Below are 23,045 nucleotides of genomic sequence, written 5' to 3' on the forward strand. Positions count from 1 at the left end.
AAACAATTTTTCATAACAAGACTTTTTTGTAATTAAAAAATGTAGTAATCCCAAATTATAATAGATGCAAATTATTAATCTTTATCCAATCTCTATTCCAAAATAGAATGAGTTTATTTCAAATCCAACTACTGCTACTTGACCCTACCCAAAAAAAAAAAAAAAAACACTGCTACTTGATAGGAATAAATTGCTGCAATTATTTGAATAACTTGGTTGTTGCATTCTGCCGTGTGGCTTTGGGGCCCATATATATCACTGAAAAATCTAAAATAAAAATCTAAATCAAACCAATCAGATTCAATTAAAAAAGAAGAAGAAATTAGAGAGAGATAAATAGAGGAGAGACTTTTATAGGAGTGGCAGTCTTTGTTATTATGAGGAGACAATAATCCTAAACATGAAGTTATTTGAATCAATTGGGACTCAAATTTAAGAAATTAAAAAATAGAATTCAAATTAGCAACAAAAAAAAAATACCAGCGATTAGGAAAAAAATTCAAATCTTGATAAATTTAATTGACATGGACATAGCCGTGCTTGTTGTGTCCACCATTCCTCCACTTGGTTCTACAAATGAGTCAAAAAAATTCGAACGAAAAAAAAAAAAAAAAAAAAAAAAAAAAAAAAAAAAAAAAAAAAAAAAAAAAAAAAAAAAAAAAAAAAAAAAAAAAAACCTTTATTTAATATTTATTTTTAATGTCTTTCACCAAAAAGAAAAGTGAAACATGCAACTTACAGTGTTCCAGTTTTGTAGCTTGAAGAGACATTTGTGAGATCCCCTTGGAGAGTCTTATGAGTATTTTTGGCAAATAGAGGAAAATTTTTATGGAGAAATTCTATCAAAGTTGTGTAGGAAAATGAATAATCGAGAGAGGAAGAGAGAGAGAAGCAAATTGAAAAAAATAAAATAAGAATGAAGTGGATTCTTTGAGTGGGAAGGAATATGAAAGGTGTAAAACTTGTAACTACCCATGAGCTAAAAATATTGAATTTTCATGGTAGTTTATTGGGAAGTTTGTATTCTGTAGTGGGTTGTATGTAATTCGTGGGAGGAGTTTTTGTTTTGTAGCGGGAAGTTAAAGACATGAGGGAAGGAAGTTATTCAAACGTAGTTTTTGTTTTGTAGATAGTGTTTTACGTGGGAGTTAAAAAAATATTTTTACCAAGTTTTGCCCCTACTTTAACTTAGGTTGTAGGAGTATTTTGGAAAAAAGAAATCCAGTCAAATCAGAGAAAGCCCCTTAAATAGTAGTATAGATTATAAATTGGGATTACTACATTTTTCAATCACAAGAGTGATAATGGGGAGATTTAAATTTATTGGGTAGAAGTTTGAAGTTGTTTGTGTGACTAAAATGTGGGTGTACGGCTGGGTTTTTTTTTTTATCAATACGGCAGATGTGTTTTTATAAAGAGACGTGTGTTTATTTTAATTTAATTTTTTTTAATAAATGGATAAAGTAATTTGAAAATTTTTAGGAGAGTAGTCTTATTTTGCAGGCAACTTTTTAGTGGGAGTTAAAGATATATTTACTTATATATATATATATATATATATATATATATATAATTATATATCTATTTAGTTTAGTTTTTTTTAATAACTATTTAGTTTTTTTTTTTTGATATTTAGATTTGTTTTTTGGATAAATGTGGGGTGTTTAACTTATTTTTCTATTTTGATTCTTTAAAAAAAAAAAAAAAACTTATTTTTCTATTTAAAAAAAAAAAAACAATAAACGTATAGTTGCTTTGAAGAAGTGAGTTAGTGGAATAGTGTTCCTATTTTGTATGTAATATTTTAGTGCAAGTTAGACATGTACTTTTACCAGATTATCCTTTAATTTTGTCTTTACTTAAACCTAGGGGTATAGGGGTATTTTAGAACAAAAAAAAATCCGGTCCAAACAGGAAAAGCCTCTTAAATAGTAGTATAGATACACTCTAAATTGAAAAAGTTGATATGAACAAAAAATCCAATGTTAGTTTAATTTGTGGAAGTGTGAAGGAAGTCTAAATTATTTAAAAATTGGTTTATGAAAAGGAAATCCAAAGAAGAAGAAAAAGTCGTGCTATGTGAAGAGGAAATTTAAAGAATTTAGTGTTTTATTTAAACACTAAAAGTAGTTGCTTTTTTTCTTTTTTCTTTTTTTTTTCTTTTTTTTTACACGTGTGGCAATATAAGGATTAGTTAAAGATTTGCAATCTTTACTTTGTCTCAACCTTTCATCATCTTCAACAATTGTCTTTTTAGTTCATTCTTTCATCTTTTATATCTTCTTAAATTCTACCATTTCATTTTGTTCAACCTTTCATCTACTTCCAATCTTCCTCTACCATCTTAATTTTCATATTAAAATTCTTATAACTTCATTTCCATCTCTCACTCTTTAACCTTCAAAGTTGTTCATGACAAAAAATGTTAGTACTCTCTGTTACTCTCCAATTTTGTTTCTATTTTAATGGATTTTTTTTAATCGTTTCGACCACTTTTTTTTTCACTAATGGTTCTTTTTATTATTGTTGATTTAATTGTCACATCACATTTGATTCACTTTTTGGAAAATTTGTATTGATCTTAAGTATATTTAGATATTTTGGTATTTCACTTCCTGATCACACGTTCTTTTTTTTTATTCCATTAGTTTGATCTGATTTGGGTTAATAATTAGTTGTTTTGCAAGTTAGAATTTGATTTTTATTTTTAGCAATCCATTTAGTCATTAAACTATGAGACTTCACTAAATTTTCTTTATTTTTTAATAATTTTGGATGTACAAATTTGTATTTGACATTTTGTAGAGAAAATATTCTTAATAGTTATATAAAAATTTAAAAGTACTCTATAGTGACACAGACAAAAGCAAAAGTTAGTCCTTGAATGAGTGACACATTTTAGCTTTTGCAATTGTAGTATTATTATTATTTTATAAGGATGTGCATATAGAAAGTTAATTATGAGATTTTGCTAATAATTGTTTATTTAATAATTTTTTTGGGTAGACGAATTTGTAGTCTTTACTTTCTACCAGGAAAATAATCTCAATAGATTGTCAACAACAAATTATTTTCCTAATTGGTCTAATTAATCATTGTTAACCAACAATTGATAAGACATTTTGTTTGTTTGCAAAGCATCTTCATATGGGTATATTTTGATTCAGTATATATTTATTAATGTAATGAGATAAACAATATATTCAAGAAGAGAGATATGATCATACTTTGTATACTTTAAAAGAGATAGTTTGGATTGAGATTAAAGACATTAAAATAGAAGGCTACAAGTTAAAGTTTTATGAATGGGGAGAAAACTCTATTTTTCTCATTCCTTTCTAACTATCATGGTTGGAAAAACTTAATCCCCACTATATTCAACTATTATCGAATTGGCTCATAATATGAGTAGATGAAAATTTTAATATAAAAAGAAAGTAAAAAATATATAATTTTTTATTTATAGAGAGCACAAAATTTCATTACTTTAAAAAAGAAAAGAAAGCAATATGACATTGTTTATTTTAGGGAAAAAAATCATCGCCCTTTGTTGGCTTGGTAAAAGGTTAATATAAACAAAGAACATTTCTTAATTAATAGTATAATAAATATAAATAATTCTAAAAAAAAAATATAATACATCTAAAATGAAATTCACTTTTGAGAAAAACATTTTGTTATGGATGACTAATCTTAATATATGATTTTATGAATATTTTATGAAATAGATTATCTATTATATTGTGGGGACAAAAAGAACCTAAGTAAGTATTTGGGCCTTGGGCTTTATTGACGGGCGCTAGTTTGTTTCAGACTAAAAGCCCCTAAAACTGCAGGTCGGCCCATGAATCTCTCCTCGGACAGACCCGCGATGACCCTGGGATTCACCAAAAAGGTCAAGGCAGAGTTCTGGAAAAAACGTTGGTTAAGAGGGGGATTTAAGTACCCTCTAGAGGCAACGGCGTGATAAAAATATCTGTGAAAAAGGCTGCTACCTCCACATTAAAGACCCTGCACCTACCTCCTTGGCCACATTAATGGGGAAATGACCCCTGAATAGTAGGATAAAACTTTCTAGCTATTATTTAAAGACTTAAAGAAGGTGGTGAAGGTGAAGGGGCAGGGCCGTCAGTGAGCAGAAAAAGAACTAAGAATTGTAATTTTGGCACAAAAGAGAAGCAATACATAAACCGTCCTCGGTCTACGTTCAAGGAGGTTCCCTTGTCATTTTTGTTTATCATTTGCAAAGATTGTGGCGTTCTAGCCTGTTTATCAAGTTTCCAATACCCCTAAACTAGATTTCAAATCCACACTCTACAAATCTTATTGTTTAAAGCTTATTGGGCCTGAGCCCACGTCCATCTTTGGGTCCAGGTGTAATTGTGCCCTTACAATTGGCGCTGTCTGTGGGAATCTAGTGTTAAAGGAACTGGAACACCATGGCAGGCTTAGGCTCACACCATGCCGAATCTCAGGGATCGCAACTTGAAGATCTTTTCGAACGTTTTGAGCCCCGGAGGGATCGAGAGGGAAGCGTCCATACTGTATATCCTGGCGCGAGTCATACCCACAGTGGAGACAGTAACACCCATGAAGATTGTGCTAAAGCCATGCAAAAGGAGATTAATCATCTTAAGAGGAAGCTACGCCGCGTCAGACGGAGGCATTCGCCATCCTCATCTAGTCCTTCTTCAGGGAGATCCCAGGGAAGTAGTTACAGTTCAAGGCATAGGAAGCTCCCCTCCAGGGGCTTGGGGAATGATGCTATGAGCCGGGCGTTGCACCAACTCTCCAAATCACCATTCTCACGAAGGATTGAGAATGGAAGACTCCCTAGAAGGTTCACCCAGCCCACCTTTACCATTTATAACGGCCGGACTGACCCGGTGGAACATGTGAGCCACTTTAACCAAAGAATGACAGTGCATTCTCATAATGAGACCTTAATGTGCAAAGTCTTCCCTTCTAGCTTGGGACCTGTTGCTATGAGGTGGTTCAACAGTCTTAAATCTGGATCTGTAGGTTCGTTCGGGGAACTAACTAGAGCATTCGCGTCACGATTTATTACATGCAGCAGAGTTCCTCAATCGTTAGACTCACTGTTGTCTATGGCTATGAAAGAGGGCGAGACTTTGAAAGCATACTTCGATAGGTATTGGGAGATGTTCAACGAGATAGATGGTAATTTTGACGAGGTGGTGATCAATACTTTTAAAGTAGGTCTTCCAACCGATCATGACTTGAAGAGGTCCTTGACCAAGAAAACCGTACGGAGTGTACGTCGCCTCATGGACCGTATTGACGAATACAAAAGGGTCGAGGAAGACCAACAGCAGGGGAAGGGTAAGGCAAAGGTTATCCCGCAGGAGAGAAGGGATTTCAAGTCGGACAGATATCACAACAACAAGCCGAGAAGAGATTACTCCGGACAGTCTGGCTCGACGGCACCTCAGACTGTTAATACTGTATTCTGAGAACTGGTGCACCAGCTACTGGAGAAGGTCCGTAAGGAACCCTACTTCAGATGGCCCAGTAAGATGGCGGGGGATCCTGCCAGGAGGAATCAGAATCTCTTTTGTCAGTACCATCAAGACGTGGGTCATACTACCGAGAACTGTCGGACTCTCTGGAACCACTTGAAGCAGCTTGTCAGCGAAGAAAAATTAAAGCAGCACTTGTACCAACCTAGTGGACAAGGCAGTCAGTCTGGCTCCAATAATCAGAGGAATAATTCGTCTCGGCCTCCTTTGGGAACGACCAACGTTATCTTTGCTACGCCTGGCAGGACTGGCTCATGTCCCACCAGGGTGATGGCAGTTTCACACTCCCAAGTCGAGGAGTGGGGCTCCAAACCAAAGAGATTGAAGCTAAGTGTGCCCGTCTTGGGATTTTCAGAGGAAGATAAGGTTGGGACCATCCAACCCCATGATGACGCCCTAGTGGTCACTCTGAGGATAGGGAATTATGATGTGAAAAGGGTCATGATTGATCAAGGTAGCGGCGCAGATATCATGTATCCTGACTTGTTTAAGGGGCTGAAGTTGAAATTGGAGGACCTCACCCCTTACGACTCGCCGTTAATAATTTTTGAAGGGAAGACCGTTATACCAAAGGGACAGATTCTGTTACCCGTGCAATTTGGCTCGGAGACAGTTGAGGTGGATTTTATTGTGGTCGATGCGTATTCCCCATACACAGCCATCCTCGCCCGGCCCTGGCTGCACGCTCTGGGGGCTGTTTCCTCCACCTTGCATGTTAAGGTTAAGTTCCCTGCGGGGGAGTACATTGAAGAGATTTTCAGCAGCCAATTAGTGGCCAGGCAATGCATATCAGCTGCAGTCCTGCATCAGGCCGAAACAGAGTCTTCGGCCTCGGCCGTAAAAGACTTATAGCAATTAACTACTCTGGATGCGCCCGACGTGGTGACAATAGAGGAGGCCATATGCGAGGACCTGGAGAAGTTTATGATATCCGATGATCCGGAAAGGTTCTTCCAGGTTGGGGTACGTTTACCACACCAAGAGAAGGTGGAATTGGTGGAGTTTCTAAAGAAGAACATCGATGTTTTTGCCTGGGACCCCTTCGAGGCTCCGGGGGTTGACCCAAGCTTCATTTGTCATCATTTGAACGTCAATCATGCTATTCCTCCTAGAAGGCAGCCCCTCGGTGTTCTTCCAGGGAGCACTCCGAAGCTGTTAAAGAAGAGGTGCTCAAGCTCAAGAGGGCTGGGGCTATTAAGGAAGTTTTCTACTCGGAGTGGTTGGCGCACACGGTTGTGGTCAAGAAGAAAAATGGAAAATGGCGGGTATGTGTGGACTTCACAGATTTAAACAAAGCTTGTCCAAAGGACTCGTTTCTGATGTCGTGCATTGACCAACTAGTGGACGCCACGGTCGGACATCCTCAGATGAGTTTTTTGGATGCCTTCCAGGGTTATCACCAAATTCCACTAGCAGCAGAGGATCAGGAGAAAACTGCCTTTATTACTCCAACAGGGAATTATCACTATAAAGTGATGCCATTCGGATTGAAGAATGCTGGGGCTACTTACCAAAGGATGATGACCAGAATGTTTGAAATGCAGCTTGGAAAGACCATTGAGATATACGTGGATGACATGGTAGTGAAGAGTAAGACGATATATGCGCACGTGAAAGATTTGGACGACACTTTTCAGGTACTTAGAAGGTACAAGTTGCGTCTTAATGCCTCGAAGTGTTCTTTTGGTGTGGGTTCTGGGAAGTTCTTGGGTTATATGGTTACTCATAGAGGGATAGAGGTGAATTCGGCATAGGTCAGAGCTATTCAAACCTTACAGCCATCTCAGAATCCAAAGGAAGTTCAGAAATTAACCAGAATGATCGCTACTCTCAGCAGGTTCATCTCACGATCAGCTGACCGATGTAGGCCTTTCTTCCAACTGTTGAATAAGTGGAGGGGGTTCCAATGGTCCGAGGAGTGCGTTGTAGCCTTCCAACAACTTAAGGAATATCTTTATCGGTCACCTATTATGTCTCGGCCTAAAGTAGATGAGGTCCTATTTGCGTATCTGGCAGTGGCCGTCCATGCGGTCAGCCTGGTCCTCATAAGGGACGACGATGGGGTGCAAAGACCAGTCTACTACGTCAGCAAAACGCTGAATGACGCCGAGGTACGTTACCTACTTTTGGAGAAAGCGCTTCTAGACGTAGTTCATGCCACGTGGAGGCTTCCTCATTATTTCCAGTCCCACACCGTTGTAGTTTTGACCCAGTTGCCTCTTAAGTCAGTGTTGCGTAGTGCCAACTACTCTGGAAGGGTGGCTAAATGGGGAACTATTTTGGAAGCCTTTGACATCAAATACATGCCATGTACCTCGATGAAGGGCCAGGTTCTTGCAGATTTGGTGGCAGGGTTTGCTGAACCATTGTTGGAAGAAACTTTGAGGGAATCACACATGGATGAGAAATCAGTTGGCATGATTACGAACGAAAGACCTTTGACTTGGAACGTATCCGTTAATGGGGCAGCTAACCAGAAAGGGTCTGGCATCGGACTCGTCCTGGTATCCCCCGAAGGGATTGTCTTCGAAAAATTCCTAAGGTTGGCGTTCTCGGCTACTAATAATAAGGCCGAGTACGAAGCAGTCTTGGTCGGCATGAATATGATACATAGGATGGGCGGAAAGGAAGTTCACATGCTCTCGGATTCTCAGTTAGTGGTCGGCCAGGTGACTGGGACCATGGAGGCTAGGGACCCAAGAATGCAAGAATACTTGACCCAGGTCAAACGTTTACAATCTAAATTCAATTCCTTTATCTTGTCTCACGTTTCTAGAAGTGGAAATACACATGCAGTCTCTTTGGCTACCTTAGCGACATCCTCGGCTCAGGGTTTGCCTAGGATTATCCTTGTCGAAGATTTGCTAGCGCCAGCTCTTACCACTGTTGGTGCAGCCCGGATCCATTTGATAAGGCCTAAACCTAGTTGGATTGATCCTATGATATCTTTTCTGAAAAACGACATTTTTTCCGACGACAAGTCTGAAGCAAACAAGATCCGTCGAAAGGCATCGCGTTTCTGGTTGTCCGAGGATTAGAAATTGTATAAACGGTCATTTTTCGGACCATATTTGTTATGCGTGCACCCCGAATCAACGAAGGCGCTTTTGGAAGAACTGCATGAGGGAATTTGTGGGAGCCATACTGGGGGAAGGTCCCTAGCTCATAGGGCCCTAACTCAAGGATATTGGTGGCCCAATATGCAGAGGGAAGTTCAGGACTATGCAAGAAAGTGTGACCAATGCCAGAGGTTCGCTCCTAACATCCATCAGCCTGGAGGAGTCCTTAACCCTCTCTCCAGTCCTTGGCCTTTCGCTCAATGGGGATTGGAAATAGTAGGACCATTTTCGAGGGCTGTAAGAAACAAAAGGTGGCTGCTTGTGGGGACCAACTACTTCACCAAATGGGTAAAGGCTGAGCCCTTGGCAAATATTAGGGACATCGATTCCAAGAAGTTCATTTGGAAAAAAATCATCACTAGATTTGGGGTACCACATACACTCATTCGGACAATGGTGTTCAATTTGATAGTAGAGCTTTTAGGAAATATTGTGGTGACATAGGTATCATAAATAGATACTCCACTCCAGCTTATCCTCAGGGAAACGGGCAAGCCGAGGCCGTTAACAAGGTTATAGTTAATGGACTCAAGAAAAGGCTGGACGATGCGAAGGGCAAATGGGTAGAAGAACTACCACACGTTCTATGGACGTATCGAACTACACCGCGTAGATTCACAGGAGAAACGCCATTCTCTATGACTTATGGGGCCGAGGCAGTGATACCTTTAGAGTCTGGTTTCCCCACACTAAAGACGAGTACTTTTAGCCCAGAAAACAACAACGGCCTCCTGGAGAAGAGCCTAGATTTAGTTGAGGAACGGTGAGAGACAGCTATGGTCCAAATGACTTATTATCAGCAGAAGCTTAAACGAGGGTATGATGCCCATGTGAAGCTCAGGCCACTTGCGCCTGGGGATCTGGTTCTGAGAAAAGTTGTAGGTACTGCTAGAAACCCCGCTTGGGGTAAACTAGAACCGAACTGGGAAGACCATATCGGATTGTTTTTGTAGCAGGCATAGGGTCATATCGACTAGCTGATCTAGATGAAAAAGTTGTACAACGTCCGTGGAATGTAAACAACCTTCGAAGGTATTATTATTAATAAAAGGCACTTTTGTCGTTTGTGGTTTAAATTATAAATGTATATGGGTTTATCAATTACAACTCTCAAAATATCAAACAGAAACTTGGTAATGCATGATCCTTGGACCACATACCTTGTGGAAATTGATATGTTCTAAAATATCAAACAGAAACTTGGTAATGCATGGTCCTCGGACCACATACCTTGTGGAAATTGATATGTTCTAAAATATCAAACAGAAACTTGGTAGTGCATGGTCCCTGGACCACATACCTTGTGAAAATTGATATGTTCTAAAATATCAAACAAAAACTTAGTAATGCATGGTCATTGGACCACATACCTTGTGGAAATTGATGTGTTCTAAAATATCAAACAGAAACTTGGTAGTGCATGGTCCCCGGACCTTGTGGAAATTGATATGTTCCAAAATATCAAACAGAAACTTGGTAGTGCATGGTCCTCGGACCACATGCCTTGTGAAAATTGATATGTTCTAAAATATCAAACAGAAACTTGGTAGTGCATGGTCCTCGGACCACATACCTTGTGAAAATTGATATGTTCTAAAATATCAAACAGAAACTTGGTAGTGCATGGTCCCCGGACCACATACCTTGTGGAAATTGATATGTTCTAAAATATCAAACAGAAACTTGGTAGTGCATGGTCCTCGGACCACATACCTTGTGGAAATTGATATGTTCTAAAATATCAAACAGAAACTTGGTAATGCATGGTCCCCGGACCACATACCTTGTGGAAATTGATATGTTCGAAAATATCAAACAGAAACTTGGTAGTGCATGGTCCTCGGACCACATACCTTGTGGAAATTGATATGTTCCAAAATATCAAACAGAAACTTGGTACTGCATGGTCCCCGGACCACATACCTTGTGAAAATTGATATGTTCTAAAATATCAAATAGAAACTTGGTAGTGCATGGTCCCCGGACCACATACCTTGTGGAAATTGATATGTTCTAAAATATCAAACAGAAACTTGGTACTGCATGGTTCTCGGACCACATACCTTGTGGAAATTGATATGTTCAAAAATATCAAACAGAAACTTGGTAGTGCATGGTACTCGCACCACATACCTTGTGGAAGTTAATATATTACTAAGTGTCAAACAGAAATTTGGTAATGCATGGTCCCCGGACCACATACCTTATGGAAATTGATGTCTTATCATTTGTTAAATAGAACTTTAGTTATGCCGGGTCAACAGACCTTCTACTCTGGGGAAATTAACATCTTAAATTACTATTACTAAATGTCAAACACAAATTTGGTTAAGTACGGTCCTCGGACCACATACTTTGTAGAAATTGATGTCTTATCATTTATTAAACAGAACCATGGTTAAATAGAATTTTAAGTTATACATCTCCAAGTATTAAGCAGGAATTTAGTAAGGTAGGGTCCTCGGATCCCACACTTTACTAAAATTAGCGTTCCAGGTTACAAATTCTAAGTATCATATCGGTTTGCAAAGTGTGGCACTATTTGCCATCTAAACCAAGTTTGTTTTTGGCAGGTTCTTGAACACTTTACTTTTCAAATTTTTGCAAAGGTTAAATTAGCCTGTCAGGCGTTCGTTATTACTTCGTGCTTGATATACTCCTAAGATGTAGTTTGAGAAGAATTCTTGTGATAAGCACAAAGATAAAATAAATACAAGTCAAATGAAAATCAAACGAGATTGTCTTTCATTAATTGTTCTGACATACATTACATGTAAAGTCTTAATTACAAAGAGAAAGAAGCCCTAGGATCGGCCCTAATCTTTTGGAGAGGGGTCTTGCTGGCAAGTGCTGGTAGCTTCAGTGTTTTTCAACTCCAACTCAAAGGAAGACAGAACTTGTTTTCCTCTGTCTGCTGTAGTTGTTGGAGGGACGATGGGCTCCACACTTTGAATTGGGTCCTTCTCGGCACCCCCATACCCTTCCTTCTCTTTATTGGAACCTGAAGGTTCTGTAGGATCCGGAATGGGTTCTGGGAGCACAGGAGGGAGAGCAGAAGGAGCTATCTCAGGGGCAGGTGCAACAGCAGAAGCCTTTTCTATCTCCTGTATGTCAAGGGGAAGCCAAACGTTCTCGGGCTTCCTCAGCTCGGAAGTTGAAGGAACCCCTGCTACGTTTAGGGCTTCGCCCCAGACTTGCTGACAGTATTCTCGGCACAAGGTCGCGAACGCCTCTATTAGCTGGTCTTGTGTCGTCGTCACCCCTTCCTGGTAGCTAGCCTTCTTCGCAGCCTCCAGTGAATCTTTAAAGGTGCGAGCTTCCTTCTTCATCTACGCAAGCTCCTTCTCCAAGTTAGAGTGTTCCTTCTGCGCTTTGGAGAGCTCATCGTCCTTTTGCTGAAGAAGCTTGCGCTGCCCTTCCACTTGAGTCCTCATCGTTCTCAAGCTGGCCTCGGCGTCGTCTCTTTCCCTTTTTAGATTGGCCAGCTGAGAGGAGAGTTTCTCGTTTTCTGCGAGGGCCTAGCCCAGGGACTTCTCAGTCTCCATCCGGATCTCCTGCTCCATCCCAGCCTTCTTCCGAGAATCCTCCACGAACTTTTCGGCAGCAAAGACCTCTTGAACAGCCTGTGACAAAGCATCAGAGGGTTAGACATAGGAAGACATTCACTAATAGTCAGATATCAAGAAAAATGAAATGTACATAAGAAGTGAAACTTACCAGGGCTAATTCCTTTTTTAAAGAAAGGAACAGCTGAGGCTGGCTCATTTTTTCCAAGGCTTCCATATCCTTGGGCAGCAGAAGAGGACGTTTCAACGCCTCGGCCAGATGGTGGGTGTGGCCTTATTGGAATGCCCTAATGCTGGACTGGCAGGAGATTGGTGCTCCGTCCAATCTCAAATCGGGAGACCAGGTGGCCGGTGCTCGGCGCACTTCGGCCAAGTCCCTAATTTCCCTGCTTTCAGTTGAACGAGCACGTCCCTTGCCTTTGTCCAGCTTCTGCTGCTGACCTTGCTGAGGCTGCTGTCTTGGCTTCTTTTGTTTTTCGCCACCAGCCTCCTCGGCCTCCCCCTTTCTTTTCTTCTTAGGCTCCTCAACCGGAGGTTTAGGATCGGCTAGAGGAGGGGGTGGTGGCAACGACGGAGGAGCTTGGGACCCTCCCGCTCTTTTTTGGGCGACTTTCTCGCCTCTCTTAGTCAGAAGGCCTTGGAGCACGTCCATATCCTCCTCCTCGGAATCGTCGTCGGGATGAGCAACTATTAAACCTGCAACTCTAGAGGCCTCGGCAGGCTCGTCTTCCTCGTCAGTGAGTACGACAAACTGGCTTCCTCGGGGTCTTTCGACGTCCTCGAGCCGAAATTGGTCTATCTCCTCGTCCAATGAGTGCGACGAGGACACCTGCTCCTCCGGGGCTATGGTTGTCCGAGAGTGCGTTGAAAGAGGTATCGCTGCGATTGGTCGCATGTATATGATGGTGTTGGGATCGTCAAGAATGTCGTGGTCGGCGAGAAAGTGCGGCCTTGCTACGTTTATTCTTCAGCGTCACCTGTCCCCCGCGACGATCGCGTTCTCTATCTCTTGGAAATCTGAGGAAATGGGGTCGTATCCTAGTATTAAGTGAGCCGCTCTTACTTGCAAATCTTCGCTCACAAACACTTCTGAAGGGAGGACGCGGTTCAGGTCGATGACGTTACAGTGGCTCAAACGTGGGCATACGAGCTGTTTGTCTGCGAAAAGCAACACCCGAGGAGACAAATATGGTTAGATTTGTGATAAGCGCAAAAAATCAGAAATGACAGCGTGGAAAAGGGAAGAAAATATTTAAAGGGGTTAAGATTGAGTCATGAGGAAAGGAGATTAACTCCTGAGGAGTCACACCTGGATCTCCCCATACGACTGGGCAGTGAGGGCCGTCGTGCCAGTTGCTTGAGGCGATGAGGTAGATGTCCTTCATGCCTTTATTGGACTTGGGCAGACAAGAAATTAACCTAACTACACTAGACCGTGATTTAATGTAATAACCTACTTTTGTAAGTTTGTGGCATTCATACATGAAGGCAACATCATACCATGTGAGGTTCAAGCCCATCTGCTCATTCAGAGCGTCGACACTCCCTAAGACCCTAAATGCATTGAGTGCGCATTGATCTGGGCATAATCTATGGTTGCGAAGATATTCCCTAGTTACACTCCTCATAAGGAGGGTCATCCCACCTTCTATAAAGGCAATCATAGGGATAATAACCTCTCCCGTCTTCCAAGAATCGCCAACGGCTTCCGCCGGACAATATTTCAAGCCTACGTCACTAGGAATCTGGTATTTGGCCTTAAAGCCTTCCATCCCAACGGCGGTGTCTACCAAACACTTAAACCGACCTATTTAGGAGGAAAGAAAAAAGCAAGTTTGAGAGGGAAAGAAGTTTAGGAGGGAGCCGAGGACAGAATCCGAAAAGAAAGGAGTAAAGGAAGTAAGAACTTACAAAGATTAGTTGTGCGAGTTTCCACGGGTTTCTGGAGAGAAAAGGCGATGACTAATACTTTGATGTGATTAAACTCTGAAGAAATGAATGAAGGTGGGAATTTCCAAGCGTCATGACGTGCGGGAGGCGACCTCGAAATTGGATTCTTCCCGCCCAAATTTTTGGGGGGCGACACGGGCCGTTAGATGTTTATCTCACCGTTGAACGTGGGGAACATGGTATAACTTGCGGTCATAAATGCGCGCGTTTTGAAATTCGAAGCGCCTGATGGCGTTTCCTGAGAAACGGAAGGGTCCCCACACGTGCGGTGATGTATGAAATGTGTGGAGGGAATTCTGGTGGGATCAAAACTCCATTTTCCTCCTCGGATGGGAAAAATAAAGTTTTGAGGGGCTATTGTGGGGACAAAAAGGACCTAAGTAAGTATTTGGGTCTTGGGCTTTATTGATGGGCGCTAGTTTGTTTCAAACTAAAAGCCTCTAGAACTGCAGGTCGGCCCATGAATCTCTCCTCGAACAGACCCGCGATGACCTTGGGATTCGCCAAAAAGGTCAAGGCAGAGTTCTGAAAAAAACGTTGGTTAAGAGGGGGATTTAAGTACCCTCTAGAGGCAACGGCGTGATAAAAATATCCGTGAAAAAAGCTACTACCTTCACATTAAAGACCCTGCACCTACCTCCCTGGCCGCATTAATGGGGAAATGACCCCTGAACAGTAGGATAAAACTTTCCAGCTATTATTTAAAGACTTAAAGAATGTGGTGAAGGGGCAGGGCCGTCAGTGAGCAGAAAAAGAACTAAGAATTGTAATTTCGGCACAAAAGAGAAGCAATACATAAACTGTCCTCGGCCTACGTCCGAGGAGGTTCACTTGTCATATTTGTTTATCATTTGCAAAGATTGTGGCGTTCTAGCCTGTTTATCAAGTTTCCAATACCCCTAAACTAGATTTCAAATCCACACTCTACAAATCTTATTGTTTAAGGCTTCTTGGGCCTGAGCCCACGTCCATCTTTGAGTTCAGGTGCAATTGTGCCCTTACATATATTTCATTACAAAATAATCAAATATTCTCGCATTGCGCGTGGGTTTGCAATTAGTAAAAATAAAAATCAAATTATCAACTCTCTTATCCAGCAGCCAGGACAAGGAGCAGTAGCTCACACGCCTCAAGAGCCCAGCAATCCTCTGTTTGAACCAGACCAGCATCCAGAATCAACTTCCTCAACTACATTAACGTTGTATACAACTTGACCAATCTTCCACAAGTATTCCTTTTTTCTTTTAAATTTGTTTTGGGTGTTGAATACAAACTATATAGCTAGGCAAACAAAAGGGAGATCACTGGATGTACCCTGATCCATCTCTGCAAAGAACATATGCGCGTTAAGTGATCAAGTATGTGTTTGCTTAGTAAACAAAAGAGAGCATTGGATGGGCCCTGTTATTATTAAGCGATTTGATTTGAATGAACTGCTAAGTTATGGAGGATGATAAGTCTAACTGTTCAGGGTAATTCATTCAATTCAAATCGAATTGCTGCAGAACAGGTACCTCCTTCAGATTAAATTCAATAGTAGTAAGGGTATTGGAAAGCATAGACTCGTGCAATGGATGATTATTGCTTCCACCTTAACTTGGTCATATGGGTATATATGTGAGTACGAGCATCATCTATGTGGTGGATAGTTCATAGTATCTAAAAGATGGTGTCAGTAGTAGTTCAGTGAAAGTGATGTTAGACCAATCACAACTTACCACATCAAAAAGTGATGTTAGACCAATCACAACTTACCACATCAAAAAGTCGTGAAAAAGTTTATGTTTGTAGTATAACTGTCAGTACATTTCAGCAAAAAGCTCTAACAAATGCAGCAAACAGAGAAATGAAATATTGAATAAGCCCATATGTAGCTCACCCTATCTCAGGGCAAATAAGGTACTGAATCTATTTACCAATGGAAGATTGAAGAATATAACCTTGTTATTTTTAAGAAGCTCCTTTTGGATGGCTTCAAAGGTGGATCATATGAAGTCCAGTTGAGCATTTCGTGTATTCAGTGGAGTGGAAAGAATGAAAACAAAAATATGCCGTATGGTAAACCATTTCATTAACCTTTTTTTTTTTCTCTACAATGTTGCAAAAGCTGAGAGGGGGGGCAAACCCATGCAGCTCAACCGTAAATTTTTGTCTACAGTACTCAATATAGGAAAAAGAAGGGGAGAAAAACAAGAATTGCCTTCCCAGTATATCCCACAACCAAGAAATACCCCTGTAATGGCATGCTCATCTGCATCATCCTCCTCTCTCTTTACAGTAGCTCCCATTCTACCCCTCCTATCGTCAAGTATTCAACAGAAGAATCTTCTTTGCTGCATTAAGGATCACCAGTTTCAACAAAGGAACTTTAAATATGATTATTAATTTTGAAACACAATGATAGCAAAAACAAATTTCCTCCTAACAAGAGGACAACTAGTTCAATGTATACAACGATACAAATTAATCACTATTTAAATATATGCATTTAAAATTTTAATTTCAAGAACAAAAATGCTTTATACTCGGGTGCACCATGGCAGTTACACGTAATTTAATAAAAGGACATGGTATATTCCATATTAGCAGAATTCTGTCAGAGAAGATAATGTCAAAGAAGATAATGGGAAGTGGAGAAAAATGAATGAGTTTTTGCTAGAAGTCCACCCTTTTTGTTATATCAAATGAAATATCTGGTAAATATTTCCAAGCCACCACCAGAAATTAATCCAAAATCCATCCTTTTGAGAATCTAGAAGTTTGATAAAGAGTGTGTTAAAAAAATGTATTTCTTATCTAAAGGAAAGGTTAAAAGAAAGAAGGCCTCTCTCTTAGAATTTATCCACTCTCTGTGATTGGTAGTTAACTATGATAATCACCAGGGCCTCCCAATGGATTCAAGCCTCGCAATCCCTATAGGGTTAATGATTTTGCAAGAAGGGAATAGAATTTCTTTTTAGATGGTGGGAATATGAATTTAATATAGGGAAAAAAAATGCAGCTCTGATACTTACGTGACAGTTGGACTCTTTTAATTTCTCTAGCAAATCAGCAATCTCTAGTTGCTTCACCACTGTAGAATGTAGTACCTGTAGCCACATGATTGCAAAATATATCACCATCAATACAATCAAAATTTCATTTTCACATGACTAAATCACATAGAACAAATCATACTCGTTTTGTTTGTTCAAGGTCGGCCTCAACAGACTTGATCCTGTCCAAAGATTCTACAAGAATTTGCTCCTTTTCCAAAGGAATTCCAGCAGGTTTGCAACTAAGTTCCTCAAATGCTTTTTCTAGCCTCTGAAGACGTTCTAGGCACGGAAGGACACGGTCTTCTTCACTTGCAGCTTCAACAGCTGGTGGATGACTATTCATGCTGTGTTCTGTCAAATTAGATGGGTGAACATTATTCTGCCTTCTCCAAAATTCAAATCGTAGAATACGTAAAAATGCAACTATTCTGAAGAAGAAAGATATCAGTGCTCTTGCAACACATTGAAAATCACTATTCTCAACTTTTTCCTTAACAGTGTTGAACCAACCACCGACTGGAGTACCTGACACAAGACGTCAATTAAAGAGATAAATTCCAATAATAGCGTACTAATGAAACAAAACCCTCATAATCAATTTTTTTACAATGTTCATGCATTACCCTATGAGCCACAAACACTTTTTTTCTTTCTTTCTATTTTGATGAAAAAAAGGCACAAACAATATGTTGATCTAACATATACTAGAAAAATTGAGAAATAAATTATTGCCATCATATATTATATGAACAGACACCATCAAACAATTTTTTTTTCTTTCTATTTTGATGAAAAAAAGGCACAAACAATATGTTGATCTAACATATACTAGAAAATTGAGAAATAAATGATTGTCATCATATATTATATGAAGAGGTACCATCATGAATTACATTAACAAGTACCTGCCAAATTTGATGTTCCCACAGAAGGAGTATTATCCATTTCATCAATGTTAAGTGATTGATCCCCAGAATGTCCCTCTTCTTGATCAATTCTCATGACTTGCTCAACCAAAGAAAACTTGTCATCACAACTGTAGTAGGCATTTGTATCTAATGCCTTTACCTGCATACCAATTGTAGATTACACACAAACACACATAAATTACATGCATACAAATATAATTGTTGCAATCAATGTGACCACGGGTATTAGGACTTACTTCTTCATGAACTGGGGCCAAATGAGGAAATGCCGAGCTCTTTTGTACAACTGGGGAACAAGGATCATCAATATCAGACCCTGATTCTGCTGCTGATGTGTTGCTACATCTTCCCTGAATTTAGAAGAAAAAAGGAACGTGGTACTTAGGAACAAGATATACAAATAATGCATCAACATAGTTCCGCCAATCAAATTAGGACTTGCCTTCATGGGCCGTAATTTGTCATAAGTGTCAGATTTCTGCTGGTCAATAGAAACTCTAGTAATTTGCCGCACAAATGTTGCGTCCACGCTATGTACAAGCTAGACATGGGGAGACCAATGTTAATCTTCAGATACTTAGTTCAATAGAAAGTTCAATCCTCAAAAATATTTCATGCTTAAGATACTATGGATTCACATGCATCTGGCCAAAAAAGATAAATCGGCAACATAAAGGAAAATCACTCTTACAAGAAGCTTACCTTCATTATGTCAGGATTATTCCACGGACCTTTATTAGATCTGAGGCACCCTCCTTCAATGGAACACGTACATGAACCACCCAAGAAATCTGGCAACTGACTGAAAGGAAACGTGTCTAAGCAATTAATTAACAGGTGTTACAGATGGACGTTCAAACAAGACAGAACAAGCAGATGACAGATTACCTTGAATCTATGACTTCCAGTAGTTTAGACAATGATTTGGGTTCCAAAACCTGCAATTTTTAAAAATAAATACAGTCAGCAGAGGCTGCAGGAATATTACTCTGAGATATTATAGGCCGCCTAACCATATCCTTTACCTGTATCTTTCCAATAGTCTTTGCATCAAGAAACTTCTGTGCAGCAGGCCAAAGCATCTTTTTGAAGCCAGGACCAGCATTGACAATGTACATTCGTTGTAATGTCTGTAGATTTGTGAGAACAATTATTTACCAACACAATATAGGAAAATACAAATATCATTTGGAAAAACATCAGTACCTCAGGGTAATAATTGTTGTCTATTTTTGACATCGCAGCCAAGAGACTTGCAGCAGTCCTGGTGAAATTCTTAATGCCCTGTTTTCAACATATTATCAATTGACAGTTAAAATCCAGCAGATAAGCACTTGCAGGTTACACAAACAACCAGCAGGTAGCAGAAAAAGTTCCTATCACTAAACATAACGAGTCTTTTGTTCTTGTTCCAGTCTATTAACAGTGAGATCTAGTGCACCTTGATCATTATTCTGATATAAAGCATAAAAACTGAAAGGCTGATCTGATCGAACTCTTAAAGGAACATGCAAAACAAGAAGCAAATCTAAACTTCCATTCCTAAAAACTTAGCAAGATTGTACTGAATTTTTTTTCTGTGACAGACCAATTTCAATTTGCCAAAGGCTTTCCAAAGTAGAAGTCTACATACCAAGCCTTGCACATCCAATATCGTTGTTGTAGTACAGATACGTCTCTTTGCTGCAATGGAACAAGCAGGAAATTTCTCCTGTAGCGCTCTTTCAAACTCTTGGACATGGTACTTCAAGTATCGATCAATTGTAGTGATACGCATAAGCCTGCTTGGATGAGCTTTCCCAAGCCTCTCAATGTAAACTGGCCTGCCTTCTCTATCAACTCCATGGTAGCCTTGGGGGTAATACTGCAAGACTTCTTCCAGCTCCTCAAATTCAAAATCCTTCACATTGATTGGGTCCAAAGAGGGTCAGAATCAAAGAAAATGTAGATAGAATAAGTTCTGACATAGAATGCATTCCGATTATTAGAGGACTAGTAGAACCCAGATGCAACTGTGTTATTCTCCCAAGTTACGATTTTCCTTTTTCTTTTGCCACCAATTTTTTTTATCTATGACAGATATAGTTCGAAGTTTGCAATATCATTATATTATGCTTATATTGAGAAAATGAAAAGAAGGTTCCTTTTTTTTCAACTGCACTAAAGAATTCTGTAGACTAACTATAAGTTAATATGATTACCTCCAAAATGGTGTCCGTACCATACTCCTTTCTCCAATTAAGCATTTCTTCCCACATCAGGATTGTTTTTTCAATGTTAAAGTCTCTAGCTTTCAAAAATCTGCACACACAAAAAATAAATAAAAAGAAGGAGGATTACAATTCAGAATGCACGTATTGCTTGGCCCTATAAAAGGTGAGACAAATTATACATTGAAAGATACAACTTACCTCAACAAAGTATGATAATCATCATGCCTAGGTGGCAAAAGATCCCTGTCAATTAGTTTTTGACGCAATTCACATACAGCACTCTCCTCCTTTGCATCCCGTACGTCTTCTATTGGAACTGGTGGAACCCGATGATCAATTTTCTTTTTCCCTCTTTTTTTAAGAGAATGAGTGAACTTATTTGAAGCACTAATTGCCTTCTTCCTGAGGTTTCCAATTTTTGATCTTCGTCTCTCATCCTCAGAATTCTCAAAATCTGATTTTCTTTCTCGAAATTCATCATGAGCCCCCAAACCTTCTAGGCCTTCAACAGGACAAATACAGATTAGTAGTGAAAACATCACAGTGCATAACTACTGATCCCACCACTATTGTAAAGATTCAATCATCTTAAGTTATTCACTTTCTATTATCATTCCCAATTAATCAATCATCAAATTTAGAAAAGTGAAAAACTGAAAATCACAGGGCATATAAGCATACCTGACATTTCAGACCACTAGAGTCTCAACCCTAATCTTCAGAGGATTAAGACAAATCCACAGCAAGCTCACGAACATACACCCAGCTCCACACTGTCAAGAACACAGAAAAAAGAAGAAAAGATGCAGCAGCAACTAATAAGTATCCAAATTCCAAATGTAAGACACCATAATAAATAATGTCACAACTCACAAGCACAACATATATTTGACTTCTTCTTTTTTTATTTAAAGAAGACCAACAAACTTGACAAGCTTTCTTCTTTTTTATTGGTAAGCTAGAAATTCACTAGGTGGGTTTTGTATCCACAAACTCAACCTCCATCCAAACTTGTGGGAGGAGAAAGTGCCATTTGTGCTAGAAGAGCTCATTGGCAGTTATACAAACAAAAATCAACATATGGGTCTTGGTTGTGGATGAGAATGAACCAACTTTTTCTTGTGATGTGCCACTTTCCCTGTCTCTCAACACTTCAAAATTTGCACTTTCCCGTGAAGCTCCAATTATTTTCCGGGAAACCCAAACATTTCACAAGAAAGTCAGAATTTTTCCTCTAACTTTCACGCTAACCAAACAAATCCTATAACTTTTTCACCAAAACATCCTGTAAATCCAATAGATCCATAGAAACTAAAAAAAAAAAAACAATAAGATATTAAATTCACCACCTTTGATAGATTATCACTTCCTGATTCAACAATTTCCGGAAGATTGAGAACCAAACCGTTAAATTTTATCTTAAGAATCTTATAAGAAATTATAAAAACAACAAATTTAGCATACGAAAACTCGGCGATACTTACTAAGATTATTTATATTTAGAATAAAAATAATAATAGCAGTTGAAACAAATGCAACAGAGTGATAGCGTTGAAACAAAATTTAACATTAATAATGTTAATGTTAATGTTGATGAAAGTAACAGTTGGTGCAAATTTAGAAACGATTTAGAACAATGCCGACAATAGCAATTAGATCTCTCTCTCTCTCTCACATTAAAGTAAAAAAACGCACCGTCTACCAAGAATTGGAGAACTGGATGGAGAGAGTCTTTATATCTCTCTCTCTCTCTCTCTCTCTCTCTCGGAAACGGAGCGAAAACTGAAGCTTTTCAACTCCGTTCCCGGAGAGTCGGGGAACCCTTTTTCTCTTTCTTTTAATTTTCCCAAGAAACAAACAGGATTTTAGGGTGAATTCCCAAAGAAAAAAGAGAAAATTTGTGTTGTGTGTGAGCTCAGCTCTAAAATAGCGAGCCAAAAATAAAGAAAATAAAAGATCTGATATTTTTCTCTCTCTCTCTCTTCGATTTGAGAAACAAGAAGAAGTGAATGTTCCAGCAACGCCTCTTTCCTTCTTTTACTTTACTTCACGACTTCGCTTATTTGTCACCCTCCCTTTGCACACCTGTCTTTTTTTATTCTTTTTTTTTTTAGGGTAATAACATTTTTATCCACACTTTAATTAGTATAATTCTTACTCATTCTTATATTATCATTTTACTATCTATTATTAACAACTTATCATCTAGAGCTACAAGGTTATCAACCCAAAAATAAAAAAAATAAAAAAAAACTTATCGTCGAGAAGTTTTAGTGAGCATTTGGACCTTACGTCCACGTCCACATTCACGATTTGTGTTTTACACTTTTTCTTTTTTTTGACTGGCGTCTCTTGCACTGTTTATAGGACATGAACAATACTTTAAGACAAATAAATAGTGTTTTTAGAAGTGAACAGTAACTTGTAAATTAATTTTTTTATTGTTTTTAGTTTTAAATTTTTAGTAAAATAAATGGTATCCAAACACATCTTTAGTTTTAGATATAACTAAGTCTAACAAATAATTTTTTTTGGTATTGCATGGTAATTGGTGCATAAAAATAGTGACAATAATAGTTTAAAGTTAAATTTAAATAGATGTTAGTCAAATCACAATAATTTTGAAAAATATTGTTTAGCATTACTAAATTTTCATTTTTCTTCCTAAAAAAAAACTTTTCATTTTTGCT

General features: G+C 38.9%; 1 protein-coding gene across 4 annotated transcripts; it reads right to left on the reverse strand.

The window, feature by feature from the left end:
• Nucleotides 1-16,210: 16,210 nt before the first annotated feature.
• Nucleotides 16,211-22,423, reverse strand: LOC142639282 (phosphatidylinositol/phosphatidylcholine transfer protein SFH13). Of its 4 annotated transcripts, XR_012845153.1 has the most exons (16): nucleotides 22,051-22,423; nucleotides 21,037-21,128; nucleotides 20,554-20,857; nucleotides 20,344-20,443; nucleotides 19,776-20,042; nucleotides 19,349-19,426; nucleotides 19,168-19,272; nucleotides 19,031-19,080; nucleotides 18,845-18,944; nucleotides 18,585-18,683; nucleotides 18,379-18,492; nucleotides 18,119-18,281; nucleotides 17,698-17,738; nucleotides 17,353-17,564; nucleotides 17,190-17,264; nucleotides 16,211-16,508 (listed from the first exon to the last, which is right to left on the reverse strand). XR_012845153.1 is itself a non-coding variant. In XM_075813467.1 (15 exons), exons 2-15 carry the CDS (start codon nucleotides 21,041-21,043, stop codon nucleotides 16,488-16,490), a joined length of 1,695 nt encoding a protein of 564 aa, XP_075669582.1. In that variant the 5' UTR covers nucleotides 21,044-21,128; nucleotides 22,051-22,423; the 3' UTR covers nucleotides 16,211-16,487. The 4 variants fall into 4 exon arrangements, 3 of the variants coding, with proteins under 3 accessions (XP_075669582.1, XP_075669581.1, XP_075669580.1); XM_075813467.1 differs by lacking the exon at nucleotides 17,698-17,738; XM_075813466.1 differs by having other exon boundaries at nucleotides 17,353-17,729.
• Between the last annotated feature and the right edge of the window lie 622 nt (nucleotides 22,424-23,045).

Source organism: Castanea sativa, chromosome 6, assembly GCF_040712315.1.
Source record: "Castanea sativa cultivar Marrone di Chiusa Pesio chromosome 6, ASM4071231v1".
NCBI classification, from domain to species: Eukaryota; Viridiplantae; Streptophyta; class Magnoliopsida; order Fagales; family Fagaceae; genus Castanea; species Castanea sativa.